Source organism: Pseudopipra pipra, chromosome 2 (genome assembly GCF_036250125.1).
Source record: "Pseudopipra pipra isolate bDixPip1 chromosome 2, bDixPip1.hap1, whole genome shotgun sequence".
NCBI classification, from domain to species: domain Eukaryota; kingdom Metazoa; phylum Chordata; class Aves; order Passeriformes; family Pipridae; genus Pseudopipra; species Pseudopipra pipra.
In genome coordinates this window covers 46,875,449-46,902,644 of record NC_087550.1, presented here as the reverse complement: position 1 = coordinate 46,902,644, position 27,196 = coordinate 46,875,449, and the positions used below count along the sequence as shown (strand labels likewise).

Sequence of the window (27,196 nt, the reverse complement as noted above, 5' to 3'; positions counted from 1 at the left end):
CTGTAACTTCCGTACCGTTACCTTTTTACCCGCCGTCATTTTCCCGCGCCGCCCCTCAGCCCTCCCTTCCCTTCATCCCTCCCCGCCCCTCAGCCGTTCCCGCCGCCCGCCGCGAGGGGCCGCTGCAGGGCGCGCACTCGGCGCTGGCCCCGCCCTTGCCCCGCGCGGCCCCGCCCGTGCCCGGAAGCGCTGGCGGAGCGGCCCCGGCTGGGCTGTGTCGCGGAGGGCGAGCGGCGGCCGCGGCCGGGCGGGCACGGCCATGGAGCACATCCGCACCACCAAGGTACTGCCGCCGCCGCGGGACGGCACAGGGGCGGCAGGGAACGGCGGCGGTAACCGTGGGGCCGGGAGGGCCTGCCTGGCTCGGCCCGTCCGCTGCGGGCGAGGGCGTTGTTGTTCTCCCTCCCTCCCTCCTGCCGTTTTGTGGCTGTTCCTCCCCGCGGGGCTCTGGAGCGGCCCGTGCCGCTGGAAGGAGTGGGAGCTCCGGTGGGGAGTTTGGTAGTGCTGCTCCGGAGGGGCCCCGTCTCGGTAATGAGGGGAAGATGCTGAAAATCGTAGCGGGGGGTTCTCTGGCGGGGAGAAGCCGTCTGGGAGGGAATTGCACTTGGTTTGCGTGCTCGGGATGTGGCTCCGTGCAGCTTTTCCCAGCTTTGGAGGCAAATCTGTTGTGAAAACAACGCTTCTGTTTTTTCCTATTTTGAAGACCCCGGTGAGTGTTGTTAAGGACTCAAGCCGTCAGTGCATGTGCAATGTGTATTAGGCTATTCAGAAAAATACCAGCTAAGCTGTAGTTGACATTTTGGACTTGCCCTGACTGCAAGGGCTGCTGAAAAGACTGCCCTTCTCTGTTTGGTCCTGGAAATTGTGATTAATTTCTGAACTCGGCAGTCTGATTTTAAAGTAGATTTACTGGTATGTTTAGAAAAGGAGTGGTCATACTTCGGTTCCAAATCGTGGATGTATAACCAGTAATTACATAAAGGAACAGGCTTTAAATTTTTTGAGTAATAGCTTATATAACTTTTATATAAATGTGTATAGCTCCTTTTATTTTTTATATACATTTGTATGTTTATGTGTGAAACTAGAGGAAGGTCTCTGATGAAGCTGTTGTTAGTGACACTTAAATTCACTGGGTGGAATAATCTTTCACCAAGCTGACAGATGGGAGATAAAGTTTCCTTATCAGCCTGTTTACTTATAAACCTGAAACTCCTTGTTTGGGAACTTAATATTGTATGGTTACAGTCAATAGCTGAGTTCAAAATGATAACTAGACTAAAGCTGAAGTCTCTTGATGAGCAGAGGAGCTGTTGAAGTTTCAAACCTGCAACTGAGACTAGAAAGGCTACAGATAGCTGACTTCTTTGCATCTGCAAGTGGTGGTTCAGCACGTTTTTGGGGCCTGAACACAACTTGTAAGATACAAGACTTACTACCTGAAGCAATTATTTTTATAATTCATACAAAAAAATTTATCCATTCAGAAAACATCAATTTCATGGCTAGAAATAGCATGATTTTTTTTTGGTTACAGATGTGATGCTCGACTAGCTTTTTGTAAACTGTTGATTTATTGAATATCCAGTTGGATTAAAATGCATATAGGCTAGATGGTAATAATTGAGTATTACAGTTATAGGAAGCAAAAAAATCTGAAGTACAACCTGCACTGTAGGTCTTAAAAGTTCAGGGTTTTTGTAGGTTCAAGTTGGATCTCATTCCAACTGTTCTGAAACATACCTGTGTTTTCTAATCTGACTGCACTCTTGTTTTTTCAATTTATTTAATTAAAGTAATAGTAAAATAAAATTAAAATAACTGTAGTTTTGCACAAGTTAGCTTCTCTGCAGGGCAGCTGTTATCCTTAGGAGAATATGATGAAGTGGGTTTTATACCTCCTCAAACTTCAGTTTGCTTGAAATGTTGACGTTAAAATTCTTCTAGAACTGTCAGCACAGCTACCTGAAATTAATTTCACAAAAAGCTAAATTTTAACTGTCCAACATATTTATGTTGAATAAAGAAGTGAGGTCAACTTAAAAATTGCTTGTGAGACTTTTCTACTAAAGTAGCAACAAATGATGAAACTCAGTTCACAACATGGGATGGAGAAATTACAAATAAGAATATTGTGATTTCGCAATTAATCTTTAAAGTGTTCTTAAAGATATTTTAAAGCAAAATGTGGTAGAAAAGACTGGAAATTCTTCAGTCAAATCTGTTCAACTGAAAATACTTCTGGATTTTCTACTGGAGATGGAAAGTTTGCTTGGCTTGACTGCTAAATCCTAAACTTACATTTGCAAGCCTAAAACTTAAATGGGAAAGGGAAAACGCCTTTTAGTTTCAGTGAATGTCATACAAAGTTACAATGAAAAAATCTTGGTAACTGATTTTGCCTTCGGTTAATTGTTCGAATTTAATCCTTTCACTTTCTTAATGCAAGACCTCAGAAGTGAAGTTTCCCCCTTCCTCTCCATTTCAACTTGTCTCCTCTATGAGGACATTCCTTTGGGGTTTTTTCCCTGTTAATATGTAACTCCTAGTCATGATAAACTTTTTGGTGACTCTTTGCCTGTAAATACGCTGTATGATCGAGGTCGCTGTTCAAATTCTTACTGGTTTAAAAACTCAGTAATTTATTAGTGCTAGCTGCCGTCAGAATACTGCTTCTGACTACTTAAATGATCCTTGTTTACAAATGTGCTAAAACTTAGTAGCGGTCTTCAATCTCTCAAAACCATCATCTTCAAAACTGATGGCTTTTTTCCATGACCGAGGAGTTGCCAAACTTCACAATTAAAAAGCAAAACAAAACCAAAAAAAAAGTGTATAATTAGCTGAGTACCCATAGAATTGACTTGAGTGAAGTTTGAATGAATGTGTCATCTATGGAGGCTGAATCTAAATTACATTTCAGTTGTCTTTAAGAAAAGTATACCTACAATTTAGTTCTCAGATTCTTGAAGACTTTACGTATGTTTGAGGAAGCTGGAGCACTAATGCCTGCCCTGATCTAACTTTGAGGATAGCTGCCTTTGTTACACGAAGGAGAATGAAAGCTCACATGCTAGGATTTTGTGCGTTGTGTTACTGGAACAAAACTGGAGCAGTTTCTGTGCACTTCTCTATTTGCTGGGGAGGTGCAGTGCCAGGTACCTGAGCACTTATTGCTGCAGATCTGCCCAATATGAATTCTCTGTTTTGGCTGTGCTGTATTCACTTATGCTGCTCTATATCTGAGGACTGATGCTTTGCTGGTTTCAGCATAATGTATTTTGAAGTACTGATTGCATGTAGCTTCCAATTTTTTTGCTTTATAAACTGAAATCTATAATATCATAATAATGCCGACTTCTAGTAGATATTTTAATTTCCTCCATTCTATTTTGTATTAACTGGCTTTTTTAAATTGAAAAAACTTTTTTTTTTCTGTTTTATATGTGTTTTTAGAGATAAATATGTTTGTACATATGAATTAACTGGCTTAACATCAGCACAGTAGATGTGGGCTTTCCTAGTCACCTCATCTCAGTGATGGCCTGGCTGGCATGGAAGATTTTGGAGTTCTGCCATGCACTTAATGGTAGCAAAGAGCTTTAACTTGGCATTAATGAGACAGTGCTGCCAAGAAATAGAGGAATGCATGGAGATAAGCCATTTGCCTTTCATGTCATTGCACACCAAGAATCATGTAATGTGTGCTTCAAATACAGCAAACTTTGGAGGCCGTGAAGTTATAAGCAGCTGATAAAATGCAGGCTATCTAGAAATCACTTTCTTTTGAAATGTTTTCTGTAGGATTGAGTTAACAATGTTGATGGAATACCAGGAGTCATTTGCCCTTGCCAGACTCAAGCTTGAAATATCTGCTTCAAATGCCAGCACAGTCCTTGAATTTCTATGAGTTTTTATAATTATTAATATAATCCTTTCATTTCATTAGAATGTATTTTGACTATAAGGCAGGGTTATGATATTCTAGATTTTTAAAGTTGAGGATTATGTAAAAGACAGTACATACCTAGAACTGAAGTCAGGAGAACATAATCTTTATAGCTTTGAGTCTGCAGACAGCTAGTGAAGCATCTTGCTGAGATCAGCTGTTAATTCACTGCTGACATCTCAAGAACAGGAAATTGTTAGTGTGTATTTACTCTATTTTGGGGAAGCACCCTAAAAACTTAGTAATTAATAATTCTTTTTTTTTAATTATATCCTTGTCTCTTTTACTAGTAAGTAACAATAGTCGATGTGTATGGAGTAAGTATTCTGACGAGCCTGGTGTTGTGCCTTCATTATGCACTCTTGTATTGAAACAGGGTGTTTTAACTAGTCAATATTCTCAAAGCTTATGTGACCACTCTAGTTTGTCCTGAATAGCCTTGTGTGTGCTGTGTTATGTTTTCTACCATTTTCAAAATTATTGCACAAACTGACAAAGCTTTTGCTAAGTTAGGATTTTACTTTCTGCAGAAATTCAAAATTAAGTTTTGTTCCCCCTCCTCTTTTTTCTTACAGGTAGAGCAAGTGAAATTACTAGATAGGTTCAGCACGAGCAATAAGTCAGTGACGGGAACTCTATACCTTACAGCAACTCATCTGTTATTCATAGATTCAAGCCAGAAAGAGACATGGGTAAGGATAATGATTGCTTGTGGCACGGGTTCTCCAGATACGTTTGTTCTTCCTGATCTAAGGTTGAATTTGTTTACTAAAATGTTCTTATTTATTCCCTGCACTCTCCTCCTTCATGGTATCATAATAAGTTAACGGTTTGCAGATTATACTCTTGCATGACACTGCTGCAGTTGACATCAGGTAATGTTGAAAATGTTCACTTCTGTTCAAGCTGCTGTAATTTTTTCCATAGCCTTCACTTGTATTCCTGAGTCAATGTGTGGTGGTTTTCTCTAAATAACTGATTTGCATCGCAATTCAGAGGCAGGAGTGGGAGACTGCTTGATAGTTTAAGTATCAGGTTTAAAATTTCTGTGTTAACTACCTCGTAATTAGATTCCATCTAGGTTAAATGAGACAGCAAAAATGCAAAAATCTAGGTTTTGGTGAAATATTGAAGATAACATGCACTTTTTTAGAGCAGTAAGCATCTGTTTCTTCAGAAGTATTCATCTCTGGAATAAAACATTTCAGAAGGGACTGCAGCTTCTTGTTGACCAGTACCAATGTTGTACAATCAAAGCTGGCTAGGACAGCAATTCCTATTAGTTTTTTCTACTCAGTGCCCTGGTGGCACACATGTGGTCATCAAGTTCTGCCTTGCACTGGAGACCAGCTACCTAGTTTGAGTTAGTGCCTTAAGTCTTTCGTCCTCCAGGATGAAATCTTCTTTCCCTGGCTGTGGTTAATTTTTTTTTCCCTGTGGGTATATTTCCCTGGATTGTGGTTGTCTGACTAAATGCCTCATGGTGCTTTCAGGAAAATTTATTTTTCTGTTATTCTTGAATACAACATACAACTTTTTACAAACAAACTGCTATCCTTTCATACAAAATGGGTTTTTGGGGAGAACATGATTCAGAAGCATTATTTGCTTGAGTCTCCCTATGCACTACCTTAAAAGGTTTCATTCTGGGGAAATGAAACCTATACTCAAGAGTACTGCATTTCTGATGATAGTGCAAGTACCAAGTATAATTATCATAATGTCTTCAAGGTATAGTCTCTTTGCAAATGCATATTTGGCAGCATAGTTTTCAGATGTCTGTCAAATTCTGATCAATATTTCAGAGGAGTTGATTGCTTCAGTGAGGTAATTGAAGTTCTATCAAGAACATCTTGTTCTGTTTAGGTAATGTGTCTTTGCCTTTCTTCCCACAGTTGAGCAGCTGTTACTTGGCCGTGTATTTACCTAAATCTCGTGTAGATTTGCCACACGGATAAAAATCTAGGGAGGACTTTTTTCTGTCCATTGCTGTGACAGTCTTCTGTTAAAGTGGTCAAAAAGCATTTAGCTGAGAAACTGTCATGTCTACGTGACACCGTATGTAATACAGGAGATGTTTTTCTTATCTCCTGTTCATTCTATAGATGTTAAATACTGGAATTCTAAAATTATCAGAATCTTCTGTATCTTTTATACTTTGAATTTTTTTCCCTGACTCACTTTATTTTTACTTTTTGAAAATTTTGAAGTATGTTCCTGTAGATCCTTACAAAAAAAAGATACCCTGTCTGGACACTGCCTAATTAGATATAAGCCTGTCAATTAGCAAAGTTAAAGCATTAACTGACCAACCACAGTGGCGTTTTACATCTCACTTTTGCGTTTAGAAGAATATTTACTCTTTCTTACAAGCATTAGGTAACACTTAAAAATGACAGAAGAGAATAATTAAATTTTTATCAATTATGATATCATAGCCAAAATGTCATTCTTGGATTTCTGCTTCTAAATGTATTTGTTTTATAATAAATGAACAAAATTAGTCAAAATCCGTATTCAGCATTGCATAATGTGTCTTACATCTGCTAATCTGAATAGTATGCCGTTCTTATTTCTAATCAGCATGCTTACACTGTGAGTTTTTGTATGTCACAGATACTGCATCATCACATTGCTGCAGTGGAAAAACTTCCCTTGACTACTTCTGGCTGCCCCCTTGTCATCCAGTGCAAGAACTTCAGGATAGTTCACTTTGTTGTTCCCAGGGAGAGAGATTGTCATGACATTTATAACTCTTTGCTTCAGCTGTCAAAAACAGGTAATACTTGTCACTGTGAAAGACTTTGCATGGATATATGCATGGATAACAAGTTGACGTGTATGTGTGTAAATCCATAGCTCTTTTATTTATTTAAAAAACATGCATTATGTAAAGTCTTACATGAATTTAGTATGTAAAGAGTTTTATTGATTAAATATTAATCTACATAAAAATTCAGAAGATGTGTTGTCTGGCTTTTGTAGGTCTCTGATATTCCCTAACAGAATGAAAGATCCCTTTATTTATTTTTTTTTACATTTCTGTCCCTGAATATAAATGCATATAGTCTCGCTTAATTGTGTGTTCCATAGATAAAAAACTACTAAGCAAATACTAAATTGTTACTAATTTCATGCAGTTTCAAAAATAAAGCTGAAATATTGGTGCTAGAATAACACTACAGTTTCAGGTTTACAAAAGACTTCTGTCAGTTAGTATGGCCTTTTGCATTTTATGCTTTGTGTTTAGAACAGTGTAAAATGTCTTCTGTGATAAGTGAATACCATATTAGGAAGAACAAAGTTTTTGAAATCTTTTTTGTTTTAAAGGGAACTTTAAAACTTACTGGTTTTAAAGGTCAGTAGATATAAATTTCAGTTCCTGCCTCTCGAAATAGTTTGTTCTATCAGCTCTTGTGAAGTCTTCTAGTAATTCTGCCTTTTGCCTTGTTCAGTTTTGTCAGTCTTCATTTTGTGACCTGTGCTTTGCCCTTATGGCATTAGAAATGTCTCTTCTGAAATAGGTCAAGTACACTCAAGAAAATTCTCATAACCTACCTCTAAATATCTGTAACTGTGTCAGTTAACTGTAGGATAGTTGCAGAATAAATATTTGAGGCAGGCCAGGTATCTATTTAGTCTTGCCTCTGTGAATCTTGAAGCCTGAAACTTTCTCTCCATTACATGTTCTTTACTTTTTAGCAAAATATGAAGAACTTTATGCCTTTTCCTATAATCCAAAACAAAATGAATCTGAACAAGTCAAAGGCTGGCAGCTTATTGATCTAGCAGAAGAATATAAAAGAATGGGAGTGCCAAATGCTTACTGGCAGTTGTCTGATGCAAATCGTGATTATAAGGTAAGTGTTGTAATGGAAATATGCTCTGCTCTGAATCTGTTCCTGCTTTATACTCGAATTCTAGGCCTATAGAAAACAGCTTAATACTATGAAATCACTTGGCTTGCAAGGTAGAGAGAGTAAACTGCTTAATCAGTGTGCAATCCCACAACTTTCTGATTTTTCCCAAGTTTTTCCCAAGGCCTCATTGAGAGAGTATGTGTGCATGGATTCTTTGGGGTTGTTTCTTAGAGTATAGTTACCTGTTTGAAGCCCAGCCCCAGTGATTCTGTTGCTCTTTGGCTTTGTGATTTCTCTCTTAACTGAGCAGGATTCTACTTTAGCATTTGCAGTGTTGGGTGATTCCTAGATTAGAATTCATCTTACTTTGTAGTCTGCAAATACTAAAAAATGAGGGAAATAATTCCAGTATTTTATTTGAAACATATTATTACCATTTCTACTGAAGAATTGCATTCTTGAGACTGAATGCCAGTGTGGCAGTAGTCTGCTGTGTAACTTAGATACCAGTTTGTACTACTTTATCTGTGGCTTGTCTCCTCGTCTGAGTTATTTATATATAGAGAGAGAAACACTGTTTATCCTTTATCTCTTATTTCTTATTTCACCTAATATCTTTCAAATTGAATGCAATAAAACTAAGATAGGCTTTGTGCCTTGCATGTAAAATTCTTTGTGTATCTGTGTCTTTCAGATTTGTGAAACCTATCCTAGAGAACTTTATGTTCCCAGAACTGCAAGCAAGCCCATAATTGTTGGTAGCTCCAAGTTCAGAAGCAAAGGAAGATTCCCAGTGTTGTCATATTATCATAAAAATAAAGAGGTATAATGTGTCTTCCTTTTACCATAAATGTGCTGAAAAGTATTTCTCAACACTTGGCAGTAGTTCAGGGGTGTAGGTAAGGAGGTTCAAGTACAGTGACTTGTATGAGAATGGTGTGACTCCTGATAACCTTAAATACAGCTGACAGTAGTCGTGCCTAACAGGATGCTGAGTTAAACTAAGACAGTTTACAAGAAATCCTTAAGTAATCAGTTGATAATCAGTTGAATCTCCTGAAGTTTTCAGAAACTGACATTAAAGTAACTGAAGATAGCTTTCTGTTAAAGGATCTATGTTCCCTGATGTATCAGGAATAAAATCTGTTAGGTCAAAATGGCGGGTAAGAAAAACCCAAACAAAACCAACAACAAACCAACAGAAGAACAGAATTGGTTCTCCAAGGAGTTATTTGCAAGGTAAAAAAAGCTACAGGATGAGAAATAAGATTTTACAGGGAGTGGTGTAAAGCAGTCTGTCTCAACTAGGGGGTAATATGGAGAGAGAGAGAAGGACAATCACCTTGTTGAGTTGAAGAATTTATGAATGATGACTGTGAGGCATGAATGATGACTGTGAAGCTAGATGGATTTGAAGATAATTACTATTTGCAAGATACCTTCTGGTACCCGATACCTTCTGAAATAGAACATATTATTGAAAATTACTTTACAAAAATTACATTAGATAATAACATATTGCGCTTGCAATAATAAAGTCATACTTGTGTTAGTAAAACCAAACATAATCCATTTCATGTTAAGGGAGTAACTTGCTTTGCTAAAGTGTACTTTTTTCCAGCCTATACTTTTTTGGGGTTTTAGGTCCATTATGTAAACTGATACATTGCCTATGTAAATGAGCCTGAAAAATGTTTTGATAAACCTTTAGATTTAAATTGTAGGTACTGTGTTGGAAGGTCTCCAAGTAATGTGCTTAAAAAGTTGGAACTTTATTCAGTTTAGTGATGTTATCTGCTGAATAAAGCAATTTGTTTCTGTGTCTTTTTAGAATTTTGCAAGGCATTTCAACTACTGATATTAAACTGATGCTAATTTGTTCTTTGTTTTCTGTGGTAGGCTGCAATTTGCAGATGCAGTCAACCTCTCTCAGGTTTCAGTGCCAGGTGCCTGGAAGATGAACACATGTTGCAAGCCATTAGTAAAGCAAATCCTTCAAATCGCTACATGTATGTCATGGATACCAGGCCGAAGGTATGTACTTCAGGTTCTTCAGACAAGGCTCTTTTCCTGGACAGTAGAGTACAGGGATACAGTGTAATTCAGAAAAATTTCAAGTGAAGTATGACTCCCTCATGAGCAAAAATGTTTTAAGGAGAAGGCAAGGCCTCTTTATGGAGGCGTTTAATTACTTGCTTTCTTAAAGAAGTTGAATCTATCTCAGGACTCAGCTAGAATTCACTGAATATGATGCTGAACTTTTGGAGAGGTGCATTTAAAAGTATACTTAAGAAATGAGTAGTTGAGCGGGATCTAAGTAATTTTAACTGTTTGAAATGAAATTCATGAAAAGATGAGCTGAGTTGGGGTTTCTTTTGGAATGGGAGGAAGTACTGTGTTCTGTGTAAGTGATCTGTGCAAACTGTCTGAGCAAGGAAGAAGTAGAGGAAATGCTGTTGTAGTGTTCTGAGGTCACCATAGGGTTAGGGTTTGAGTTAGAAGGGGCCTTAAAGATCACCTAGTTCCAACCCCCCTAACCAGGTTGCCCAGACCTTCATCCAACCTCGCCTTGAACACTACTACCAGGATCCCCAACTTCTCTGGGCAATGTTTTCCAGTGCCTCACCACTATAATTCATCACTGTCTAATTAAATTGGATTGTTATGTTATTAAGTTGAATTATGTTATGACCTGTGTTGGAATGTGGGGGGTAACTCCCGCTCTTTAAGACCCATTTGCATTTCAATTGGTGCTAATTTCACTCAAATGTCTGAACACAGAAGCTGGAAAAGTCTGAATCTTACTCTTTACTTTTTAGGTGAATTTTTTTGTAGTGTCTTTGCTCAAAAATGTTTGCAAACAGGTGAAGGTTTGTTGGTGGGAATATGGAGGACAGAATAAGAAATTACTGTGCATTATTCAGATATGTCAGCTCTAAATATAGAACTTGGTTTTTATTCATCATCCCTTTCTTAGACTTTAATGCTTTCAAGTTGATTTGTTATGAACTGTATATTAGAATCTGTTTATACTATGTACTCTTGTGTTTTTTTCCCAATGTCTTCCACTGAAATTGCATGACTTTTGTTTCTTAATTTGATATTTTTATTTCAAGTACTGTTTATCAGTATTTTTATTTTCCTCTTTTAAGCTTAATGCAATGGCAAACAGAGCTGCTGGGAAGGGCTATGAGAATGAAGACAACTACTCTAACATTAGGTTCCAGTTTGTTGGCATTGAAAATATTCATGTAATGAGATCCAGCTTACAAAAACTTCTGGAAGGTATGTTTTAACTGTGTTATCATAACGTATATGAAAATAGGATGAGTATTTTTCTGAAGTCTTTAATAATATCTCACACAAGCTGCATTGATATTTCTATATTTTATCCCAGCTCTATGTTTAGTACTAGTTTGCTCTGCTGTGTGGTAATGAATTACCTTAAACCTTTACCTTCAAACTGTAAACCCAATGCATGGAGCTGTTTTGAAGAAAATTGAATGGCATGTATGTCTTGAGTGAACTTGGTTAGTATGTCAGTGGCTTGTGGGAAAGACTGCTGTGTTTTCTAAGCATGTGTACAAAGTAATGGAAATATACAAAATAGTGTTTGTCTGTACATACATTTTCTTACACAGAATATCAGTTCTTCGAGGAGCACTTTGGTCCACAGAATTTGCAATGAGCATGTGGTCTGTACGAAACTTGAGCTCTTTGACCCAGTGAGCCACTTCTGTGCTTGTAGGTGTTTGTAGGGAAGGGGGCAGGGAAAATGTGAGCCACTTCACCATGCCACTGCCTGCCTTCTGGTGGTGAAAATGGAGAGTCAGAATTATGTTCATAATTCCACTAGTATTGTATTTAGGTAAACAGCTGAGAGAAAAATTAAGATGCTTTGTGGAGTACTAATACTGAGATTAGAATACAGTGGCAGAAGTCTGGGTTCCACACCTGACAATACACGTATAAGTGGTTGGCTTCCAGAAATATGCAAATATATCCAGTCATGGAGAAGGCTCATGCCTGTATGGAAGCCTATGTTGATGAAGACATTCTGGCTACATTAGTCAAGAAATCTCCCAGACTAGTGGTGTAGTCTTACTTCGCTTTGATTGAGCCTGTATGTGCTGCTAACCTATTCTTCAGGCACTCTGCACAGAATCCTACTGAACTTTGATAATATGTATTTTTCCAGTTATTCCTGCATGTACTTTTTCTAAGGGAAAGATGAGAAGCGTGATCCTGAGCTTCAGTTTTTAGGTTTGGTGTAATCCCTCTTTCTTTTACTAATATCTTCAATTCTAGAAAACTCGCTAATAAGTATTGATGGTTTTTTTACTTTTTTAAGAGCCCTACTCCTGTGTAATAGAGTCTGATGCAGAAATGTGTGTGTCACACACTTCAGCTTCACAGAGTTCATATTCTTAGCCATTTGACTTAGCATCCCACCAACAGTACTTACTAACTGTGTTTCTGTAGCTTTCTTTAAGGATGGAATATGTTTTAGTTTTTCCTCATGTGGAGAATTGATTTATTTAAACTTGATTGAAACAAAATCATGAGTGATGTCTATTAGTTGTTCTTCAGATCAGGTCTTTTGGTAAATGAGTACAATTGTTTTACCTCTGTTCAGTCTGTATAATTCACTAGTTTTGCTGAATGCCACTCTAGAATTAGAATCCTCTTTAGGGGTAGGAAGGACTCTTAAAATTTAGGGATGTATGCAATAATTTACTATTTAGACCCCTGGTTCATCACTTGAAATGAGGAAAATGCCATTTAGCTTCTGTGTACTCGCTTTCCCTGAACATGCTGAACTAAATGTTCTCAAATTAGGAATGTGATATCAATGACCTTGTTTGTTCAAGGGCCATTGTAACTGAGACTGTCCTCAGTTGTTTGGGCTTTTTGTGACAAACAACTGTTATTCTTCTTTGGCATGTGTCTTGCTCCTAGGTTCTGTGTCAGAATTCCTTCAGAATCTAATGATTCCGCTTTCAAGTGGAATGTAAGACATAATCCTTCCCAACAAAACTTTCCTAAAATAGTTCTCTTCAGTATAAACATGACTGCCCCCCTAATGGGCAGACTACAACACTAATGGGAGAATCTTCACATAGACTAAATTTGTGGCTGTGACATTAAATACAGAGTTCAGGTTTTATATATTCAAAATATAGTACTGCATGTCAGAAAAGATTGAACTCTAATAAGCAAAAAGGTTTTGTGTATGTCAGAGGCAGCATTTCTGCAGGAAATATTTAAGGAAAAGGCTCAGTAATAGCTGCTATGATCTGTTACGTATATTTTGATGATGGAAGCGTGTTAACTGAGGGCGTTTTGTGGGTTTTGTATATGGGGGAAGGGGTTGTTTAGGTTTTTTTATTTGTTAAAAAACAACTTCTGCCTGCAACCCACTGTCCTTCAGTCTGCAGGTCTAGTCACTTCTTAAACTGCTGCCTGAGGCAGTAGTGTGAATAAGGACAAATAAGCAAGGGAATGATGAGGTTTTGGGACTTGTAGGGCTTGTGTTTTTTATGATGGCAATCACAGAGTCAGAACTGTCTTGAATTATATTTTTTGTGAAGTAGCTAAACATCTTAGTGGTACCATAAATCATCTTTGACCCTATAAAAGACCATAAGGATCTGGAAAATTACTTTTTTTCAGCACGTAAGTGTCGGAACAGTGTCAATGCAATTTCTTTATTTAATCACCAAGTAGTATAAAAATGCCTTTGTTAATTCACAGAAATAGAAACTCTATGGGCTCAACATACGTGTTCCTATCTCTGCCTCCATTTATAAAAGTATAGAGATCTAGCTAGAAGAGGGAAATACTAGTGGTGAAATATTTCTGCCAAGCTGAAAATTTTGATCAAAAGCAGATTTTGACAGCAGTATCTGGGTGAAAACAAACTGAGGACTGGAAGCCTGTTTGTTTTCTAGCTGGAAAGCTTCTGCTTTAAATCATAAGGTACAGAATGTGGGGTGAGCTGCCAAGAATAGTGCCTCTAGACATTGCCTTGTTTGTCTAGTCCCTTCCCTGCAGATGTTTGAATTTCCAGATATTTGACTATTTTTAGTTTCTTTCCTTTACCATAGAGTGCTAGACCTGTTTGTGTGCTATTGTGATTGAACAGGTGTATGGAACCACTGGCGTAGAGAGAATGTGAGCTAGCTGAAAGGATCAAGTAGTTCTCTCCTGATTTCTTCCATGTGCTAGACCTTTCGGAAGTGGAGCTCTTGCCTAATGATGCTCTTTCAAAGACAAGGGAAAACTAGCTTGCTTCTACTGATATCTACAGACTAACCTTTAAAATTAGGTCTTGTGTCCAGGGGTTTCTTGATGTTTTGTTATCTGATTGCGCTTTTGTTTGCTAGGTAGTTTTGTAGATGACAAAGATCTGTGGGTTTTAGAAAAGGTGCTGCAATACTTGTTTGGAAGCCTGTCTTTGTTCTAGTATTCAGCAGCATTCGGCGCTACAAATCTTCCTGAGCAATGGGGAGTGTACCAAAACTTTGGCTGAAAGCTGAGAAACATCTAGTGCAGATACAGGAAAGCTCTGAGAGGCAGTGGTTCAAGAGTTTATAGCCTTCATTACATCAGGGGCCTTGGTTGAATATGAAACTGTGTCACAGAGGGATTTGGTGAATTTTGCTCTCTGCTTTTGCTGCTGACTCATTTCCTTCCATGATCAGAGATAAAGATTATTTTGGAGCTCTTATATCCCTACTGCTGGCTTTCATCTACAGAGCCTTTTTATTTTCATTGAGGCCCAATAGTTTAGAATCATAAAATCATTTAGGTTGAAAGACTTAAGATCATCGAGACCAACTGTTAAGCTTAGTGGAAAGTAGGCTTCCACTGTGGCAGGGGCAGGTATTTTTGTAGGTGGCAGCCACAGGTATCTTCTCTTAGAATTACACGTAGCTGAAGTTATATTAGCCAGCAAATTATTTTTTTTTTATTGCCAAAAGTTTGTCATATTCGGACAGTAATGTAACTGTGTAAGTTGCTACTTAAAATTGTACAAGAACCAGGTTATCTGTCTCATGTGAATTGGTAACTGTCTGTGTGAGAAGCTTTTAGTCTACATTGCTTGATGCTATGCTGCAAGGCGTCTTTTCTTTAACTCAAGTTCTTCCTTGCCCTCTCAGTTGGCATTATTGTTACAGCATCAAAGTATGTTACGGAAGAATGGTAGAGATCAGTCAGAAATGTGGTGTGTCAAGTCTGGAGGTTGACAAAATCTCAATGGATTTAATTTCTTCACCGTGTCCTTGTACTGCACTTCATTCTCCTAAGCATGGTGGAGGTGATGAAACTGGCAGTCTGACTACTCTGAACTGTGTATATTGTCTGGATTCAGCTACTTTCTACTAGTAGTAGTAATCTTTAAGTATTTCTGGTAAACCTTTGGCATTTGCATTTCCCTCCTTGGTAAGACAAGGGTAAGGCTCCCTGTTGGGGATAACCAGTGGATTTATTGGGAGTGTTATTTTGTCAAAAAGACACAGATCTTGTCACTTGTGATTACTGTAGGACTACAGAGTTGCATTCTGGATGGAGATTATTTTGTAGTACCCCTCCCTTAAACCATTTGAATGGTGGTTTCCTGAAAGATTTCTGATCAACTTACAGCACAGGAGATTAGACACAAAATGCAATTATTCTTCTTTCTACATTGCAGGGTTCAGGTAGCTGCAACTGCTTAAGGCTTTTTAACTTCTGGTTTCTTTCAGTCAGTGGCACAAGGGGTTTGTCTGTCAATGACTTCTTGTCTGGTTTGGAGAATTCTGGATGGCTGCGTCACATCAAAGCTGTGGTGGATGCTGCTGTCTTCCTCGTCAAGGTAACTTGCATGCTGCTTCTTTATGTGATAGGAAGTTGACTTGCTACCAGGCAAAATTATGCTTAATGTTATGTAATGTGTAAAATTCTGCAACTGACCTTTTTTGGAGGTAGGTGTTTAGTATATATACTGGTACATTGAATATGCTGGTTTAAGTATTACATGTTTCTTTATGATTGGATTGATTTCTTCATTTCTTTATGCCAGCTAATGTTTTGGGATTTTTTGAATGCTATTTGGTCATCTTGCTGGGAGATAAATGGATTCTTATGGTTCCTGGTTCTTTAGGTATTTCTGAAAGGCGTAACCAGTTTGGAGGAGGATGGAACAAACTTATTTGTGCCCCCTGAAAAACAGAGCTCCTGGGGCAGTAATTGCAGAGCAGCCAAAGTGGCTATACTGACTTCATTTGGCCAGGATATGGGACTCTTTATGAGGAATTTGGGGGAACAATTGCCTTTGCTAGGCACTTATGAAGCCAAGGGCTTGACCTGAGAGGGCTGGGTGAAGAAAAAAACCCTGGATCTTTGTTTTTACTAGGTGAAATAACAGGGAGTTAACTGAGTTAAAAGTGGATGATTGTCCTAAAGATGACCCTCACAAACATCTGAGCTAACAGGATTTCATTTGTTAGCTGAAGCTAATAAACATTTCCTAGGCCTTTACTTTTGTGTAGTATAATGACGAAGAAGTGAGTATCTTTAAAGATGTGTTGGTGGTGTTTTGTTTTTTTAATCTGTACTCTGTAATTTGTAATCTAATTCTTTTTTTAGTATATGTTGCAAGCTTTTCTTGTAAGTTTAGTTTTGTAAGGGAGAGAAAGAGAACTGGGAACCACTGGAGATGTTAGCTTCTGCAAAGGTGGTGGTGGACTTTCTTCTTTGTAAGGAGTTTTCTATACTTCCGTGGAGAGATTCCTAGCTTTCTGATGGTTTTAAATTCTTTCCTCATAATAAACATTTTTCTATCTTAGTTAAGTAAAATGGCCTATGCTATGAGTTTGGGATAAAGGTAGCTTTTTTATTTATCTACTAAATTTTGACTTCTGTCTGGAAAAGAACATTCATCAAGAAACAACTGTGTTTTGTAGGCAATAGCGATGGAGAGCGCAAGTGTATTAGTGCACTGCTCAGATGGCTGGGATAGGACTTCCCAAGTTTGCTCTCTTGGAGCTCTCTTGCTAGATTCCTATTACAGAACAATCAAAGGATTCATGGTAAGCTAACTGTTGCATTGTTGAGCTCTTCCTTGGTAAATAAAAGATGTAAAATGTTTGAGTGTGAAAGGGAGCAGTGTAAACATACTGCCTTTTTTTGTGCGGTTACAAATCTAAAATGAGATTTGCAGTGTACTGATAAATCTTTCTTACAGAAATACTTTCTACTGGAAAAAAACATTTATTTAAAATCTAAAAAACTGAAATAGAAATAGCAGATTTCTTTAGGCACCGTGCAGAAATGTTGCCATGATTGTCTTTTGCATCCAAAAAAGCCCATTATCTGTGACATAGTCCAAAGTGCTTATGTGAGATAGCAGACGTACTAAATTACAGCAGCTCTGTATTTTATCACTTGTCCCCAAAACAACATTTTTAAAATGTAACAATGACAACTCCCTCAGTGCCTGAGGATGTTTAAGCAATCTAAATTTCTTCATTTTTCCATAAAGAGGAAGAGGAATTTCGGTATGATTATTCTAAATTTTAAAGTAGGAAAATCAGTAGTGTTCTACAGTGGCAAGGCAAGGTGTTATGGGAACTCCATAGGGATAGTACATAAAACTACTACAATATATTGATTAGAACTGTCACAAATATTACAAGTGATGAAAGTGAAGTTGAAGATGAATTGGAAGAGGATTAAGTTGTGAATAGTGAGAATGTGTGTAATCTTTAGGGAACTCATTTAGTCTCTTTGGGTTTGTTTACTCCTCGCTTTCAATTAGATTTTTGTGAAGACTTCTGCAATGGTCAGATGGTACTGTGTTCCTTTTGGTGCTTGATTATGTGAAGTGATAAAACAAGCTACTGTTGATATTAACAAGCTTACTGCTCTAAGTGTTAGAAAGATTATATTGTGTGGTTTTATGTAAACTAAGATAGCAGGAAGGAAATACTAAAATTTTTCCTGTGCTTTGCCATATTTTGAAAGTTGATAATCAAGTGAAGTCATACATTATGCTTAAAGTGAGTCTGGCTTAAGAGCAATTATCTGATTAGCAAGTTGCTGGACTTTTTTACTAGTTTTGGAAATGTGCTTTGAGAATCTGCTCTGAAAGGCTTCTAAGAAAATAAAGAAGCTATAAAGTGACAAATGGTTGCTCCTACTGTTATTAATTGGACTCAGATTTAATACAATTTAATCAGAATACAAAATTATCAGATTTATTGATACAATATATGGATAACCTGTGGATTTAATACATGTAAGATGTAAGATTGAGTAACATTTTTCATGAGAATTTTGTTTGTTTACCCTCTAGGTCTTGATAGAGAAAGACTGGATCTCTTTTGGGCACAAGTTCTCTGACAGGTAGTTCACTCCTCCAATATAGTAAAATGTATACAGCAAACTGAACTAAGATTGTGGATGTTAAATTTCTAGTAACACTGCGGTAGTTTAGCAGCAAGCTATTTTCAGTAAACAATGCACTGTATTTTATTTATTCAAATATGTATTGGATAATTGATTTATATTGTAGACATAAATTTTTAGTACTACTGGTACCCTGCTCTCAAATGTTGATGACAGCAGCTAGGTCTGCACATATGTATAGACAGTGCAAAACCAATCTAAGGCTATGTCCCAGCTATTTAGGCAATATGAAACGCTTAGTTTTGATGTCTTTAAAGAAAAGTTTACATTTATGTTTACTTTGATGATGAAGTCACACCTATCTTTAGAAGTCCTATATGTTCAGAGTTCTGTTTTTTCCCTTGATCTGCCTGTCATCAGCTATGACAATAGCCTTGCTGCTATTTACTGCTTATTAATTTACTTTTAGCTGATATACTCCAAAGACTGTGAAAATAATAGGCACAAAGGAACTTAACTGTCTTATGTTGCTATTCTGTACTGAATACAAATATGTGATTACTTATAAGTTAGAAAAACAGGTTAAATATAGACTTATTTCTATTCCAAAATTGCCCCAGTTCTTGAAGTAAGGTGCTCAATCTCCAAACCAAGGCTAGTGTCTAATTAATGTGCTGTCATTTAAAAACAATTGCAGGTAAGACTTTTTGGATTTCTAACTTAAACCAGTTTCAATCTGTTTATGGAATCTTTTTCAGATGTTGTCAGTTGGATGGTGATCCAAAAGAGATCTCACCGGTGTTCACCCAATTTTTAGAATGTGTGTGGAATCTGACTGAGCAGTTTCCACAAGCCTTTGAGTACAATGAAGTTTTCCTCCTTCAAATCCATGAACATGTCCATTCATGCCAGTTTGGTAACTTCCTTGGAAACTGTGAAAAAGAACGAGAAGAGTTAAAGTAAGCAGGCATATTGTTAATGTGTCTTTCATTTATGCTGTCAGACTAAGAACTCGCGTGAATCTTCATTTTAGGCTCTGAATAGAAATGGAGGCAGGATTGGTAGTACTGAAAATTGTGTTGAACTGCATCAGGGAACAGCAGTGCTTCTTGTGCTTTTGCATTCTGGAGACAGTCTTTCTAATTCTGGGAGAAAATCCCATGCTGATTTTTCGTAGGGACCTTTCTTCCTCTTTTTTTTTTTTTTTCTCCTCTCAAAGTAGGTAAGCTTAAGTTTGAAAATATCACTTCATTCCCTCCCCCAGTCTCTTTTTAGGCAAGCTTAAAATTCTTGCCTGCTCAAGACTAGCCAGTTAGAAGAATTAACAGGGTAGCTTCCAATGCTTTCAGCTGGCAAACTTCTGTAAAGTTTTTGTCAGTTTGTCTCACATTGTATTTTAAAAGCAGTAGTACTTCTAAAATTGGCATTTCTATCCAACATTAGCATATACCAGGAAGAAGTTGATTTTACTAAGAGCTTTTAATTCAAGACTTATAAGTATTTCTGGTAACTTTTTCTTTTTTTAAAGATTGATTTATTAGTTGAAGAGCTTCTGTTTTTTTGCTTGCAGTCACTGTGTTGACCTTTATCTCTTTTTGCTTTAAGAGTAAAAGAGAAGACCTACTCCTTGTGGCCATTCCTTTTGGCAGAACAAAAGAAATATCGGAATCCTCTATATAATCCAGACTTTTTGCCAGAACTAACTCTTTTGGAGCCTAATACAGTATCATTCAATTTTAAGTAAGTTTAAATAAGACACAGTATCTCTTCTTCAATGTTGTCATTATCCTGCATAGTTAAAACTGTCTGCTTCATGCAGGTTTTGGAGAAATATGTACCATCAGTTTGACCGAAGTATGCATCCCAGGCAGTCTGTGCTCAATCTTATAATGAATTTGAGTGAGCAAAATAAACAACTGGAAGAAGACATTAAAGAACTGGAAGCTGTAAGTATTACAAAATAAGTGTATGTATATGTGACTTCTTGTCTTTCCAATTCACATTTAAAGTTGTAATAATGCTGCTAGCTTTCACGTGAATATCACTACTGTATGCCTGGCACTTACTCTGTGGAATGTTGACTTTTGACTTCCACTGTATGCTTCTGTGATGAATGCCAGACTATGCAGCCAACGTTTTGCTCTTGGCATCATTCTGCTTTACTGATGAACTGAACTATGTAAAAGTTCTCCTACTATCAAAGCATTACTGAAGATATTTTAATGTAGGTTAAATTTCTGTGAAACTTGTCTTGGATAAAAAGGTACCCATCATAGCTACAGCTGTGTTGCTAAACCAAGGAGACTGAAAATGTTTTATTTCCATTATAGCTACTAAAATGGAAGCAGTAAGTATTGTCTTTTTAACTTCATATGCAGGTGCATGCTGTTGTAAGTCACCATAATTATGCGTCATGTACATTGTAATGCTTATTTCAAGACAGGGCTAAATACAGAGATAAGATGTATATAATTGACTTCTAGGTGCTAGTGTAAACAGCCAGGATAGGCTGTATCTGATTTTATTCTAGTAGGACTTAGTGGCTTTTAATTGATATTTCTGTTATAGTCAGTTAAGGTGCTGAAACTTCAAAATAATATGTTTTAAGGAATGGAAAAGTCTTCTGATTATCAGTTTTACTACTTGTGACTGGCTAGAAAGGTAACACACTCCTGTTTGTTATGTTGTGGGGAGAAGGGGGAAGCACAGCTTTTCTAGGAGGGAAGATTTTATTAAACTGATCCTACTGTAATGTAATGAATGCAGGTCATTTAATCTTATACTGTATCAAATCTTAATTGTATATTTAAAAGTTTTTATACAATTGAAGCAATAAGATGAAAACTCAAGATGAAGCAATCTAAAGAATAAGCAAGATATAAAGTGAAGTCTCAGTTTTGAATTTTCTAGAACCTCATTCCAAGATAATAACTTCACCTGAGCCCACATTTCTCACTTGAGTGATGAAGAGATGCATTTGTTTGAAATCTTGATGTAGACTTTGCTACTACTGTTTCCATCTTCAAAAAGTTGATGTCAAGAAACACCGAAGTCTTATGGACTTAGTCTCCATTCTAATAGAACACAAATACACCAACAAACAAATCTGTTCAGTTAACTAGTGCAAGCTCCCAGTTACTGGGTGAGTGAATTCGAATTAAAAACAAAACGAAAACAAACAAATAAAAAACCCAAACCACACAACTGAAAAAACCCTTAATCCAAATCTTTCCTATTCTCTTGCTCATGCTTGCAGGATAGGTCCTTTTTTCCTGTCCTGCTTTTCAGTTGACATGTTTTAGTGTATTCCTGCATTTGAACAAAACGTATTAGTATTTTTTGGATCTGAAGTCTATTGGCAGGTTTTTAGGAAGGATATATAAGGCTTAGGTATCAAACTGCTATGTCTTTAAGAGACTCATAATCTACTTATTAGCAAGTTTCATCTACTTACCAGTTACTGTTAGCAAGCTCCCTGCTTATTAATTGGCAGGCAACCTTTCTGTCTTCTGCTCAGCTACAAATTTTAAGCAAGCAGTGCTTGTAGCATCTGCTGTGGAGAATAATGTAATATCCAGTGGCCTAACACTTATCATACAGGATTCTGTAGATGCTGAGTTGGCCAGCAAAAGAAGGGGATTCACTTCCTTTTGAAGCAGAATATTATCAGTAAAGAGTCATGCCCGCTGTTAGTAACTATTCTCTGTATTTCAGAAAATAAAGCAGAGAAACGGGCAGTCAGATGTGGTCCTTGTGAAGGAACATCAGCAGTCTGCTCATCCTGCCCCCGTGGCACTGAAGACCCCTCCATGCTTCAAGAAGGAGCAGCCGCCGATCCCTGGGAATGATGCCGTGAGAACTATAGAGGGCAGCAACACAGCAGACAATCGTTACAGTGAGCTTGTGTCCGAGTTCTCCAAAGCTGAGCCTGCTGTTGTCAGCTTGGAGTACGGAGTGGCCAGGATGACCTGCTAATTAAAATCTGGCACTGTGCTCTCCTTGACTGATTGAATGGAGAGATGGATTATTTTGAGGATGGGTCTCTGCTGCATGACCAAAACGTGATTTGTATATCAACAAGTTTTGTTAATGTAGGCTAGAACAGCATGCTAGTCGTCAGGTGTTTGCTGTTCTTTCAAGGGAAAAAAAAGGTCTAGTTGTCTTGTTAAAAGAAACGGGCATTTGGTAAGTAGTGACTAAAAATCAAGGAATGGTATGTCTTTGGACTTAGGTCAGTTTGCACTAAATTGATTAAAATAGTAATATTACTTTATTCATTATAGGAAACCACAGGTGTTCTTTCACAAACTGATTTGATTTGGACAAGAAAACTTGAACTTTCTATTTTAAGGACTGAAGCTACATGTATATATCGCATTAGATATGGATATGTATACCCTTGTTTAATGTCATCCAGTACTAAATTCAGTGTATTAAGTGCCATGGAAAAGTATGACACATTTCAAATCATAAATAGTTGGCCTTAAACCTGTCAGATCAATTATATTGTTCTTTACTACTGCAGTCTACCTGACTCTGTTTACATTGTATTTGCTCAAATTTTTATATCCTTAAAAGAGGACTGAATATAAGGAATGAAGCATGCCTATGCTGGCACAGCCTTTCAGCAAATAGCTATATGAATGTTAACTTACCACTTAAGACTGTTTTGTCTTCCATTTCCTCTGTTGTTTAAAATATAATAGATTGCCCTGATTTTCCTCTCTGGCAGCTCAGTAGATGGAGCATCACTGAAGCTACAGGTTGTCTGACCTCAAATGGTTTCATTTGGGCACAAGGTGTTTACGTGTAGAATAAGACATGTCACATAAGAAAACAAAACTTAGCTAATAACTGAATAGTCAGATTCTTTTAGATTATTTACTGTGTGCTGTGCAGTTGTTCAAGTTGCAAGACTGCAAACAGAACTTCTGGAAATGTAGTCTACTGATACTGTTCCCAAGTGGGGGGAAAAAAAAATCATTCATGTGTCTGAAGCTCATGAAAAACTGAGTGTCTCCTAAATGTTTCATTAGAAGAAAATTTTGGTTATTAGTGAAAAGCCCTTTTCATCTTGTAGAAACTTGTTCAACCTGTGCATATTGTGAATAACTTCAGTATCATCTGGAGATTCTTATGTAATTGGAGAGAGGAAAAAAACTTCTAGCAGGATGCAGTAGAGATCATGGGACGTAAGAAAAAAAGGGGGAAACTTACAGTTTGTAAGCTTAATTAGGTATCGGTTATTTTCTAGTAAGAGAGAAGGTTTTTGCTGAAGTTTGTATCATGATAGATTTTCTGAGCACATAACAGAATAAGGAAGAAAAATGTTGATGCCCAGTTCTTAAATTATAACTTTGGGTATTAAGATCTCTAGGTATGATGTTAGATTAATGCTACTGACCTTTTATCTCTTGATTTAAATAATTTTTGTTTTCAAGTGAAAATAAGTTTATTCTCATCCTAATCCCTGTGTTTTGTAAAAATTACTGGCGTGCTACATAATTTGATATGCAGCATTTCCCTCTGCACTGTATTGGACCCAGGACTCTATTAGCAAGGCCAGTATAGGTCACGGTCAAGTTGCACTTGTGAAGCTGTCTGGGAGAAATTAGCTGTGACGCTTGTATTTGGCTATTGATTCACCCATTTCACTAATTTGTTTTTTAAAAGCCTTTTGGTGTAAATAAAGGTCCGTAAGTATTTTTATTCCAAAAGGCATAAGCATATAGTGTCATATTTAAAATACATTATCCAGTTATTTAAACACATTTAGAATTTCTCCACTACAGATTTTGATAGTTTTCACGTTTGCACAAGTGGTGCCTTACAGGGTTGCAACCAGAGAGGTTTTCGTGCCTTGTTATTTATTGTCTCCCCTCCTCCCTCACCTTCTGTATTAACTTTGTTCTGTGGTTTTTCTTTGGAAAAACATCATGTATATTAAACCTGTATTATATCACAAACAAACTTATCACTGAGAATATAGGTGTTATCAAGTTGTACTTGTGGTTTTTTTTTTATATGTAGCTGCTCTGGTGTGCCATGTACACTTTTCATATTTATTGTTTAGAGTTTATGGACTCAAAATATTATATTAAGCTTTTTTGCAAATATCACTGTATTTTGTTTTTACTTTAACATCCCTCTGAGTAACCCTGTATACAAGGCTTTTGGAGAGATCTGTTGCCTTTCAGTACTGTTATAGTGAGTTCATTTCAGTCTTCCGGTCCTTTTAATTGCCAGAGTTCACTTCTTAGCGAAAGGAATCAGAATGCCATTTTATTTTAAATCAAGGTAGGCATGTTAGGTCACTTTCAAAATGTTACAAAACTGTCTGCTCAGGCACCAAACCTGTTTCTCTGTCAAATAATACAATACTTCCTGATCTGAAGTAAATATTTTACTCCAGTTAATATGTGAATAGTGTTTTATAAGGCTGTTCTGTAGAGCAACCATCTTGGGAGGTTCAGATGGCTCTGCCAACTCAACTCCCAGGGTCACCAGTGAGAAAAGTTCCTGCAGAGAGGCATCTGTCTCTTCTTATTTGCTGTTTAGGCTTAAGCCAAAACTACCTAAAGCACATGGGACCTGTGGTGAAGCGAATAGATTGTAGTGAAGTGAGCTCCAACAGAAAGCTTGGCAGGATGGCCAGGACTGAGCGCAGTGGGGCTGTTCTGTGTCCTTCGAGAAGGGTTTAAAAACATCAAGTTGACTAAAAAACTGTGGCAGTAGCCTAGGAGCAGAAATAATTTTAATTCTTATTTCAGTGGATGAGCTTGTCTTCATCATGAATATGCTGCTCCAGGAGCAGTTACAATACTGTAAGGTGCATCATACAGATCAAAATAATGTGCAGAACTCTCTCTTTCAAGCTGTGACATTAGTTTGTAGTTGATTGGTGTGCTCACCAGTTGCTTGAGAATATAATGTTCCAGACAGAAAATTGGTACAGTTGATTCTGCTCCATAGGTTGCAAGACTTTGGCACTTGTCAATTCTGTGCTTCATCTTCAGGAGATCTCCGTGAAGTCTTTGGGTTTCTATATTTTGTGCTGTGCTTGATCTTTTTTCTTTTAGTGAACCAAGCTGATAGTCTCACCTGAGAACTTATTTCATTTTGTACTCCAGGCAATTTAAAATATTTATTTCACTAGTACCGAAAGAGTTGGGCTTATTTTTTGGGAGGCTTGCTGGTGTCACAAGGTATTCTTCCATACAAGTTTAAATATCCAACAGTTCTATTTTGTAGGGCGACTGCCAAATCAGACTAAGAAATTAATTAGGCAACACTGAACTGAGCCTGTGCATTTTCTGCACATGTCCAATTACTAGTGACCTAAATCTAGGGCAAAAGCCTGAAGTCTGGAGAGTCCACTTAGAGAACTGGAACAGCAGTCCTTCCATAAAACTGCACATTCCTATGTGGAACAAATGCCCTAGAATAATGGTGTTGTAGAAGGAAAGCTATCACAAACTGTGACAGTTTGATGTGTCTCTTCCACAGGATAAGCATGCCAAAGAATGCCTTGCTGGGAAAGGTGATGTGCTCTTCCTCTCTAGTTGCTGTTTTCCTGAGGCCTTTTGATACAGTAACACATCAGCGAATCTCCGAGAATTTACTACTCCCATTCTATTAAACTGAGCACATAACTGGATGCTCAGTTGGGCTGAAGTGGGGCTGGGGTAGCTTAGCTTAACTACTGTCCTCTTAAGGAAGTGACATAAATAATAGAAGGAAGTTCGATGTTAAAATAGCACAGGACGCATGCTGTCAACATCTGTTCTTTAGAGTCCTGCCCTGCTCTTGAGCAAGTGTGACTAGCATAAGAGCCTCGTGTAAGCATGATTGCTTTCTAGTTAGTTTAAAGATAATCTGATTTCAAACTAGATCATCCCTCCAGTGGTATTTATAGATCTTTAGGTCAGAACCTAAAGGTTGCTCTTAAAACTCCTCTTTATTTGCTAATAGTTCTAAACCTGTAACTGATCACAGGCTAAGTGTACTGGTTGTGAAACCTATATTAACCTTTAGAATTAGATCCTTAGGCTGAAGTCTGCTTTGACTTGCTGTCACCGTTTATGCCACACTTTCCTTCTGGTGTTGCTTATCGTGGTGCTAGATGTCTGCCGGATGTAACAGGCTTCTTAATGCTTTGGGTGTTTCAATAACCTGAAAGTACTGCAGCTTTCTTCCACTACTCTGAAGGCTCAGATCAGCCTCAGTGAACAGTGTGAGTGAGCTCATGTTTGATCTAGTTAGCTTGACCTGCCTACATGTTAAATTGCATTCAAAATCAGCACGGCATCATAATTCAATAGCGCAACTTCTGTATGCACAATAGACTTAAGGAAAAGGGGGATCCTTTTCACAGCATGTAGCAAGGAACAGGACACTGCAGGGGTATGACTCATAAAGTAGAAAAAGTAGAGCTGTTTTGATGTCCAGCAGCAGTTCAGGGACTCGAGATGGAAGGTCAGAAGCATGCTGCTTCTGAGATCAGTTTCCAGGTCCCGGAGAATTCAGTGACCTGGTCTGTTAAAAACTTGCAGCTGAGCAGTTCTGCACTGACACCAAGCAACAGAAAATATATATGGATCTGTGTTTCTTGATTTACTTGCTTCATGTAATAAATGTCCTGATGGTAACGTTGGAGTGCAATATTTTGTTTATTCTTGTTTGTATTTTAAGGTCAGTTGCATACCGTTTAAAATTAAGTGAGATTACAGTTTTGGCACAAACTATAGGTGTTTTCCATCTTAATGACAAGATTAGCATGTACATATCTTGTGCTTTGTATCTCTGCATATATTTCTGCTGAATGCTTTTCTTGCAAGCAGGCAGCCCTGGTGAAGTCCCATGCTGCCCCACCAAGGCATTCCTCCTTACTTAGCATTACAGATTGGTTTCCTTGCTCTGTCTTACTATTATTCTTCAGTCTTACAGTTTATCTTTACAGCTGTCTGTTGGCAATGTCCCCTGGCAAGCATCTTTC

At 37.6% G+C, this 27,196-nt stretch overlaps 1 protein-coding gene across 2 annotated transcripts; it reads left to right on the top strand.

Moving 5' to 3' along the window:
* The first annotated feature begins 152 nt into the window (after nt 1-152).
* Nucleotides 153-24,206, top strand: MTMR6 (myotubularin related protein 6). 2 transcript variants are annotated; one of them, XM_064645375.1, is made up of 14 exons: nt 153-283; nt 4,525-4,641; nt 6,566-6,728; nt 7,652-7,809; nt 8,504-8,632; nt 9,709-9,843; nt 10,962-11,094; nt 15,558-15,667; nt 16,758-16,883; nt 18,149-18,198; nt 18,960-19,160; nt 19,807-19,941; nt 20,021-20,147; nt 21,916-24,206. In XM_064645375.1, exons 1-14 carry the CDS (start codon nt 260-262, stop codon nt 22,174-22,176), a joined length of 1,869 nt encoding a protein of 622 aa, XP_064501445.1. In that variant the 5' UTR covers nt 153-259; the 3' UTR covers nt 22,177-24,206. The 2 variants fall into 2 exon arrangements, with proteins under 2 accessions (XP_064501445.1, XP_064501446.1); XM_064645376.1 differs by lacking the exon at nt 153-283 and adding an exon at nt 510-528 and having other exon boundaries at nt 21,916-22,204.
* Nucleotides 24,207-27,196: the final 2,990 nt, after the last annotated feature.

Bases quoted from the DNA above. Each gene is read 5' to 3' on its own strand.
- MTMR6 (XM_064645375.1), top strand. From the start codon at position 260: ATGGAGCACATCCGCACCACCAAG. The intron at 4,642-6,565 runs GTAAGGATAATG...TGTATGTCACAG, and splicing joins CAAGCCAGAAAGAGACATGG to ATACTGCATCATCACATTGC. The intron at 16,884-18,148 runs GTAAGCTAACTG...TTTACCCTCTAG, and splicing joins GAACAATCAAAGGATTCATG to GTCTTGATAGAGAAAGACTG.